At 43.8% G+C, this 9,813-nt stretch overlaps 1 protein-coding gene across 2 annotated transcripts; it reads left to right on the top strand.

The window, feature by feature from the left end:
- The first annotated feature begins 296 nt into the window (after nt 1-296).
- On the top strand, nt 297-3,226 carry LOC101778047. 2 transcript variants are annotated; one of them, XR_001164280.2, is made up of 3 exons: nt 297-1,850; nt 1,966-2,058; nt 2,928-3,226. XR_001164280.2 is itself a non-coding variant. In XM_004973478.3 (2 exons), the coding sequence occupies exons 1-2, from the start codon at nt 981-983 to the stop codon at nt 2,957-2,959; spliced, it is 1,110 nt and encodes a 369-aa protein (XP_004973535.1). In that variant the 5' UTR covers nt 552-980; the 3' UTR covers nt 2,960-3,226. The 2 variants fall into 2 exon arrangements, 1 of the variants encoding a protein (XP_004973535.1); XM_004973478.3 differs by having other exon boundaries at nt 552-2,058.
- Nucleotides 3,227-9,813: the final 6,587 nt, after the last annotated feature.

Genomic DNA, 9,813 nt, shown 5'->3' with positions numbered 1-9,813 from the left:
ATCTGAAAGTTTGTCTGAGTCCTTGTGTACAACCCTTCCAGGTACATACATGGACATGTCAATTTTTTAGTTTTGTTTCAGCCTTTTATGGTAAAATAGCATACAGATTCAGGGAATATCAAGTCATACAGCAAAATTTCCACTAGGAACATCAACTGAAATATCAAGGATGAGTCCTGTGCTCCAAAAGAATATGGCATTACCACATTAAAGGCCATGTGGAATTGTGTTTTCCCCTAATTTCTTATGTCCAGATTTTTGAATGGCACTGACAAATCAAGCTAACTTTCAACAGTCTGCAGCCTGTATATCGCCTTTTCCTCACTCTTGCTGCATAGTAGGCTGGTAACATTTCAGATTATGCTAGCTGGTGTTGCCATTAGCCAACATACACCAGGGACTGAAAAATATGGCAACCACTGGAACCGCTGAACCAGGCTGCCGGTTTCGGACACTACATACTCCTGTTCACCTGAAGAGTTTGTTCAAACTGTTCAAAGCTGGTACCAAATGCTGTTAAGCTGCCGCGTTATTCATGCATTGACTGAAAGAAGGAACAACTTCTGATGTACCTGATGCATTGATTGCAACATCTAGTAAGACTGTAAAATAATCACAATATTCACTCTTGCTCACCTGAGTTTATCTTCCAGTCAGCCAAAGATCATCTGCACATGGCCGCCCGTTTGAAACTTTGGTTGCAAGATGAACATTAGGAGTTTGGTTATTTGATCATCAACTGATGATACTACAGCAGATCGAATAAACTGTTCATGCCAAGATTTTACAAGCAAATCAAATCGGTTTCGAGGTCATGCCCATGGGCCCATGGCAACCAAATGGACAATTCACAATTGGAGTAGCAATCGGTTTGCGGATGCCTGGCTCGGTCGGTCTTCCCTCTCTGTCTCTCTCGCCGTTCCCCCAATCCCCACCCAAACCAAATCATCGCCTCGGCCGACCGCGTTCACGCCATTGCCATGGCGCGGCCGCCGGATCTGATCGACGACGCCACCACCGAGATCCTCCTCCGCCTCCCGCCGGACGACCCGGCGTGCCTCGTGCGCGCCTCCCTCGTCTGCAAGGCCTGGCGCGAGCTCCTCTCCGGCCCCGCCTTCCTCCGCCGCTACCGCGCGTTCCACGGCGCGCCGCCCCTGCTCGGCTTCCTCCGCAACATCTACGACGAGGGCCCCCGCGCTCGATTCGTCGTCGCCGCCGCCACCGGCAGCGCCTCCCCCTTCTCCGCGCCGGCGTTCGACCGCCCCAACTGGTGGGTCGTCGAGTGTCGCCACGGGCGCGCGCTGCTCCAATCCTTCGAGCAGCATGAGCCACGGCGCCTCGTCGTCTGGGACCCCATCACCGGCGACCAGCAGCACGTGCCCGTGCCCGATTACCCTTACTTCTGCCGCACCGCGGCGGTGCTCTGCGCCGCGGACGGCTGCGGCCACCTCGACTGCCACGGCGGCCCGTTCCTCGTCGTCGTCATCGGCGCCTACGACGACGGGGATCTCAGTTGGGCGAGCGTGTACTCATCCGAGACTGGCGCATGGACCACGTCGTCCTCCATTCGACTTGACGCCTACATCGAGGAGAGGCCCAGTCTCCTTGCCGGAGACGCGCTCTACTTTAGCATTCTACAAGGCAACAGAAGTCGAATTCTCAAGTATGACTTGGTTGGGCGGGGTCTCCAACTTATCAACGTGCCGGACATGTATGAGGAGACGGATAGCATTGTTGTGACCTCCGAGGACGGCGGTCTAGGACTCGCCGGGGTGAAGGATGGTAATCTCCACCTGTGGACATGGCAGGCTGGCCCTCAAGGCGTTGCAGAATGGGTGCAAGGCAGGATGGTAAAGCTTAGGATGCTGCTCCCCGTTATTGATCCGTTGGTCTCACTTGATGTGATTGGCTTCATAGAGGGCAAAGGTACCATTTTCATTAGCTCAGATGTTGGTGTCTTCGCAGTCATGCCCAAGTCAGGGCAGGTGAAGAAGGTCGGGGAGAGAGGGTCCTACACCTACTGCACCATTGCACCGTACGTGAGCTTCTACACTCCAGGTAGTAGCCCTTTTGCTTATCTTTAACCTGTGTACCTATATATGTTTGTGTACCTATATCTGCAAAATTTTACTACTTAGCAGCATAAAAGTATGAATCGTGGTGTCTGTGGCTAGGAGTTGGAAGCAATGTATTTATGAACTTTGCATCTGACTGTTTGTTTTTGCCATGACATATGTACCTTAAGTTAGGCTAAGAGTTAGCAAAATTAGATGGTGATGCATGCATTTATATTTTTCTTGTGCTAACTGTTCTCAGAAAATGATTATGTGAACTTCAAAGGTTGCAATCTCATATGCTCCAAGATAGCCTAGCCTAATCTTGGTCTTGTTCTATCTTGATACTTAGGCCCCGTTTGGATCATTGGAATTGAATTCCATCCTAATAATTATAATTTAGATACAAATTAATTTAGCTAATATAATTGTATGTGGAATATAGTTGTATATTATAGTTGGGGATATGGGAGAGATACTTATATGCTGCACTTCTACTATAGAGAAGCGAGTCTAAGAGCGTGCTATAAGAATTGAATTCCATTCTAATAACCATAATCTATAGAATCAATTTCCATCTCCCATCCCATGAATTTAAGATAGTCTTATATCTAAACTTTGGAAAGTTGTGGAATGCCACATTCCAACATAAATTAGCCTACTCCATTAAATAGATTCCAATTCCTTCAAAATGAAGGGACCCAAACGGGGCCTTATAGAACTTGATGATCTATTATTCTTTCATCTCCTTTATGCCTTTTAGACCAATCTGATGCATGTTCCAAACCCAATGTTATAATCATTCAAATCTACATCTCAAATATGTGTAAATGTATGGCTTGGTTGAAAGCTTTCTGCATTGTGTCTTTTCAGATCTTGCTAAGGGCAGATTGCTACCACCGTGAAGATCCAATGATCCATCCACATGATACTGGAACTGCTGACTTTTCAAGGAGATGATAATTCAAGTGTTCTGTTTTCAATTTGGATAGAGGAAAAAATAGGTTACCATGTTCAATTAGAAAGGTTTAGTTTATTAGCTGTGCAGTTTAACTAAGAAAACTAGAGATGTGGGTTCCGGACATCTGAACTCAAGTGACTGATTTTTACCGGAGACTTTTCTGAATGACAGAGCCCTCGGACACAGACTTGTGTGCGCGCGTTAAGGAGAAGGGTATTTGGGTTCATCAAAACACAGGGGGAGGCAATGAGATTTCACATGGGCGGGTATCTCAAAATCTGATTTTTGTCTTCACCCTGTTAATCTGAAAAAGCTTCAGGCTTAACGGCTTAACTCAACGCACAAGTTTTTTCCAATCTGTCCAAATTGAAAACAGAGAGCTCAAAGCCTCAGACAGCTGGTATGAATGTATGTTACGATGACTATGTTTTTCTCCCTCCATCTATGTTTATAGAGAAAATTCCTATGTAACACTGGAAGATAGATCAATTCCCCGAAATTTCAATCTTCCTTACGTGACACCGGCTCTAAGTTTTATGCCTTCTATGACACTACCGTTAGATTCACCGGTGACACCGTTAAATTTGACAAGGAAAAGACCAAAATACCCCTGTGTGCATTAACGCAAGGTATAATCCCCTCCTATGGCATTTTGTACGCAACCAACATTGAGTTGTATTATATAAGACAGCCAAATATGATGGATTAAAGGCAACATTGACTTTTACTATGCAACGACCACATATATAAAATATTCACAAGTTGACATGTTCAATTTACAAGTTGACAGAAATTGAAGCACACTTCACAGGTTCAAAGCACACTTCACAGGTTCACAGGTTCTAAAGTCAACATTGGGAATAAATAGTTGACAGCATACTTCACAGGTTCAAGTTCACAAGTTCTAGCGCATCTAAGCCAACACAAAGTCACCAACCCTTACAGAGGTTCTCATATGTTACATCAAGTCCACATGAGAGCATCCGTTACACATCATATTGTTACAAAAGCAACAGATCGCTTGATCAAAGTGAGATCACATCAAGTTCAAAGACTAAGTCTCCTCTTGTTGCGGGTGCTCATTGCAGGGCTTGCAGGATCGTTCTTCTTGCTTCTTGTGGCCATTGCAGGGCTATCAATTGGAAGCACAAGCTTCTTTGCATTATCTTTTGCTACCCCTTCCTCTTAGGCTTCCCCTTCATCCTAACCTGTCTCTTGCCTCTCACCTTTTTTGCAATAGCTGAAGCAACAATTATTTGCTCACTTGACACATGAGAATCATTTGAAATGGGATCAGGATGGTTAGAGCCAGTTGCTGACCTGCATGTATGAATGTAGTTAGCACTAAGACTCAGATATAGTAATTCAAGAAAAAAGGCAGCACAATCTATGTAGATGAAAATAGAGACCTTGCTGATTTTCTAGAACCAGATGCATTGTTTTTCTCCTTTTTCTTTTTTTCTTTTTCTTAGTTGGAGGTTCCAAGCTGATTGACTGAGGAGCGGGTGGAAAAGACATAGAGGATGCAGGTAATTCATCATCCTCAAAAGGGACAATGCTTGATTGAGATGTTGCTTTGGTGGACCTTTTCCTCTTTTTTGGTGGTCCTCTGCATGAGCAATAACATTAGCAATAAGAAAATAGTAAACATGTTCATTAGCAATAAGAAAGTAGAAAATAATGCAATGTAGATAGATTACCTTTCAGCCATAAGAGCTGCAATGTCCTCTGTATTACCCTTCTTGCAACTGTGCCAATGGTGCCCATAATCTGTATAGATAGGGCATAAATGCTGGTCTTTTTTATTTTCTTCTCACTACACCCCTTGTATCTCTCATTCTTTCTCCTACCAGTCGTTGCTTTTAATAATGGCGGATGCATGTAAAACCCATGGCTAGATTTGGGCCAGTGAGACTTGTCAGGTACGATAGGGATTAGTTGAGCATAAGCTATCCTAAATTTTTCCATAGAGTAATACAAGTCCACATAGCTCTCTAAAGGTGCATTGGTTAGTGATGTCATGATTGCTATAGCATGTTTGCAAGAAATGCCAGAAACCTACAATTTTCTACAAGAGCATGTCCTATCATGTAAGTTGACCACAAACCTAAAGCCACTACCTCCCAATGTAGTAACTTCACCAACTTCTTATGAGCATTCAACCACATCCAAGTTTAAATTTCTACTCATTTTATTCGGCTTCTTAATTACGTGGGGCAGAATCAAACCTTCTAACTTCATTAAGATTTTTCTCCTTTGGTTCCACTTTCTCATCAGCATTTGCCTAATCTTGTCCATTAAGTTATCCAAGTTCAAGGACTTGTGGGGTTTAACCCAATTGTTAAAACACTCTGCCAAGTTGTTGGTGACATAGTCCACCTTGCATCTGGTTGAGAACTGACACCTAGTCCACAACCTAGTGTGACACTTCCTAAGATATGCAATTGCAGCCGGCTTTGCTATCTCCATTGCAACCCAATGCTTCTCAAACAAATATTGTTTCCATGAGTAAGCTATTGACCAAAGATGGTCATTAAACACCTTCCCATGTAACTTTTTCTTGAAGTTTGACACTAAGTGAAACATGCACTCCCTGTGTTCTGCTTCTAGAAATACTTCACCAACCCCTGTCATCACTGGTTGCCCAACATTTGCGCATATGGACAACCCCCTTGGTGATCCTATAGCCTCTCTAAGAATTTGCATGAACCAGATCCAATTCTCATTAGTTTCAGAGTAAAAAACTCCAACACAAACTGGATACAACCAGCTATGGCCATCAATAGCAGAAGCACTAGCCAACTGACCCTTGTACTTTCCCATCAAGAATGTGCTATCTATCGCCAGATAGGGCCTGCAACCACTAAGGAACCCCTCTATGCAAGGTTTCAAAGCAAAGAACATTCTTTTAAATCTGATCTTTCCCTTTATTGATGATTATCAATGTTGGTATTTCTAAACATTCACGAATAAATCTGCAAGCGCACGGATATACTGTTGTAGCACTTCACCTAGAGAGTATTCAGGGTATCGTATATTTCTTAGGGAACTGAGATGCGAATGTCTTCTAACTAGTTTACCCAGAGAAAAGGAGAAAGATAGGCTGGCCTGGGTAGTGTGGTTGCCTAGGGGTAAAAGACTCTCAAGAACGATAAACTCTACTACTACTCGCTTACTTCAAGCACCGGTTTACACCTAGTCTACCAAGTGTCTCCGACTATTAGCTCTACACTGAACCCGAACGTGGAGGGATACAACGGACGGACAGGGCTGTCACCACCTGCCGCCTACCTCTCAGATCGTAGGGAAAGGTAGCAAACAAAGGCAACCTCAAGCCTAGATACCACGTCCACTCTATAGGTTACTGCTCTAGCTCCGGCCAGACTCCATCTCAAGACTCAAGTTCTTAAGCTAGAACACCCATTATAAGAACAGATGATGAACCTGCAAGCGAATACTAACAAAAGCGTAACCTTACTAAGAACTCACCACCGTAGATGAAACTCGGATGCTTACTCAAAGGATTTGTATGCGCCGAGGCACAAGTAGAGGGAGGCTCACAAGTCTGACTCTCCTCTTGAACTTCTCCTCATACACTCCCTATCCTACTCTACAAAAGTAGTCTAAAAGGTGGAGTCCTCCTTCTCTTCTTCTTCTCTCTAATGTGTTGTGTGTTGTGAGAGGGGTCTTCTCCTCCTTTTATAGGTGAGCAGGGGCGGTTCCGGAGAGAATATTCAGTGGAATCTTCTGCCACCGCCTTAGGGGAGTCACGGGAGAGTGCCATGTGGAGGATAGGATTGAGCGTGCACTGCCATGGTTCGACCAAACCCCTTGTTCGACTGACCCTGGTTGGCGCCTTCCCGCCACTGCCTTCCTCGGTGGGCTGATATTTGTTCTGGGCCTCGAGGTCCTGCCTTGGTTTGGGCTGGTTTATCCTGTCATGTGGACCCTTCTTCATCTTGGGCTTGTGTGGTTTGTTGAGTGTGTTTCTTCTTCATTCAAGCTCATTTTATATCTTTTGCACCTATGGGTTTCTGCATACAATATTTCACCAAAGTTTGTGGAAATAGTTAGAGTAAAGCACTTACCTCTAAGTTGGTGATTATTATAACATTTTTTGATACAGGAGCTGACGGTTGATTTTGATGATAAGGACCGTCAACAATCAATAATTACTAAACTACCAGGACATGAGTTTTCAATTTCTGCCTTAAACCTATACATATTGTCAACGCTCTTATCCCAATCACCGTAAAGTTGTTTCAGTGGATGTCAACCTTGTAGCATTCTTTAAGCTTCATTTGCAATGTCTTTTCTCTCAAAGTTTCATCTTAAATTAGCCAATCTTTCACCTTAGCACAAATCCAGAATTTGGTTGCATTCTTCACCTTTTTCTTTCTTCTTGTGCTTGAACAACTGTGGGCACAAGGATTCTTTTTAACCTATTACAATGAAACATAGGTAATGAACATTAGGCTTAAATGTTTATTGCCTCCATTAAAAAAAATAAATGAAAGAATTATGTTTTGCTTACCACTACAGTGCACATGTCCTCCATTGTAGAAGCATGTAACCTCCAAGGACACTTATCTTTGCTTTTCCTTAAACAGTAGGCCCTCAATCTATATGGTGTACTCGTCTCAGTGTTAAATTCAAATTCATTCCTTATTGTATGAGAACTTAGAGCCAACTTAAACTCTTCCATATTGGGGTATGTGCTGCCTACTGCCGTTGGAGGATCATCTGATCATATTGTACATTTGGGACATGTTCAGGCTCATCTACATCTGCATCTTCATCTTTTTCCTCTTCCTCGGACTTATCACTATCTGACCCATCCTCACCCTTATCCTGCTTCTCCTTAGCTGGATTACCCTCATCCTGCTCCTCCTCAGCAACACAAATAAGAACATTTTCAGCACCTGGAGGCTCATTGGTTAAGTACATGATCTTCTCATCAACATCAAGATGTTCATTCTCAGGCAATGGGTTTTTTAGGTTGCTATCTTCATCTGTTTGGGTGCTGTTGTTAGGCTGCTGCTGCATAGGTTGGGTTTTCTTGGGCTCAGATGGTGAGGGAATATCATCACTCTACCACTCGGTGATAGGTACAAATGGTCCATGGGATCAGTATAGGAAATGAACTTTGAACAACCTTTGTCTACCTGTGCTTGTCAAACATTAACTGCAAATCCTGATATGTTTTAACTTTAGGAAAGGTGTTCAGAACACTATCACAATACTGAATATGTGGCACTTCTAAGTAACCTGGCAGATATTGGTCTACAATAGATTCAGTAAAATCCTTGAAATTGGTAGTGTCTGAATCAATAACCTTGTCAAAGCAAAAATATCTGAATTCTTTTCTCACTTTCTTAGGGTTTCCAAGACTTAGGGTTCCCAAGACGTTTGATGTTCAGAAAATAACTTGACCTAGAATCCATCCTGTTCAAAGAAAGAATCAAACCTAAAGCCTTGCATGAACCTAGTCCTACTGCATCATGACTACTTCACAGCCTAGATTAGTTAAACTCACTCTTCTGGAAGCCAATCCTTTGGAAGCACTATGGTTGAAATTTCTCCATGCCTGCCTATTCTCCCACTCGCCTGCCTGCGCCCGCCAGCGAGGCACCTCCCGCGCCGGCGCCCGTGCTTGCCAGCGGCGCGACCTCCCACGCCCGCCCGCACGGCCGCCACCCCACGCGCCTTGATCCCGTCCGCCAGCACACACACACGGTCCAGGGAGGCTGGGACCTAGGGTTTCGCCGGTGGGATTTGGATGAGGAAAGAGGAGGGTCGGGAGAAAGAAGACTGCCAAAGGGAGAAGGGAGAAAGAGGAGGCTCTTGACCAGCGGATGGGTCCAATAGGTAAGAGTATTTTGGTCACGACATTAACAATCTGACAGACTTCTACGAGTAAAAAACAATTCTGTGGACGGAACCGACGGTAGTGCCATACAAGGCACGAAAAATTGGATTCGATGTTACGTAAGGAAGATTGAAATTTCGAATGTCACACAGGGAATTTTCTCATGTTTATAAGGTACGGCATGACTTGGCACAGTCTTCCAAACAACACTTTAACCATTCATTTATCTTATATTATATTATTTATGGTTATAAACTTGTAACCATGGTACGAATCCATCCATATAAAGTTTATATTAGAAAAATAAAAAATTAATAGTTAAATTATTGGTCAAAGATTGCAAAGTTTGAATCTTGATATGCGTGCCTTATAAATAAAAATCAAGGAGTACTTTTTAGACGACCGGGAATCTGCCTGTCTTATATTAGTTGAGAAGAAGAGAGTTCAAAATTGTTGGCTGGAAAACCGAAAAAGAAAACAAGGCTCACTGTAGAAGCTCGAAACTGTAACAGCACGCACTGTTCATTTTATCTCTTGGGATGCTAGAAAAACAACGCAAATGCTAGAAAACATGCAACACGGCTAGTATAACACGATCCACAAACAGCTCCGATCGAGCGGCGCCAACTCAATCAAGCCTCTCTGTTTCAGGCTTTGAGCTCTGTCTCTGGTGCCCTCGACATCAGCTGTCATCTTCTTCTCCACGTGTATGCGAGAGGGCTGAGGCTGACAGCCGCATAGCGTATTCCAGTATTCGCGCACACAGATCGTGTTCCAGTATTCGTGCACACAGATCATGCCTCTATACGATTCCCTATAGCATGAGCTCAGAACTAACACAATGTTGTTTCGTAGGATAATGTCGTGAACGTTTTTATTCTTCACACGGAACTTCCAATATTTGGAGGATTCTCAAAATGAAGGCCTTG

This window comes from Setaria italica, chromosome VI, assembly GCF_000263155.2.
Source record: "Setaria italica strain Yugu1 chromosome VI, Setaria_italica_v2.0, whole genome shotgun sequence".
NCBI classification, from domain to species: domain Eukaryota; kingdom Viridiplantae; phylum Streptophyta; class Magnoliopsida; order Poales; family Poaceae; genus Setaria; species Setaria italica.
Note: the sequence above shows the minus strand (reverse complement) of the source record. Positions and strands in the feature narration are given on the sequence as shown.

Excerpts from the sequence above, each read along its gene's own strand:
- LOC101778047 (XM_004973478.3), top strand. The coding sequence starts at position 981 with ATGGCGCGGCCGCCGGATCTGATCGACGACGCCACCACCGAGATCCTC. Across the intron at positions 2,059-2,927 it reads CGTGAGCTTCTACACTCCAG|ATCTTGCTAAGGGCAGATTG; the intron begins GTAGTAGCCCTT and ends GTGTCTTTTCAG.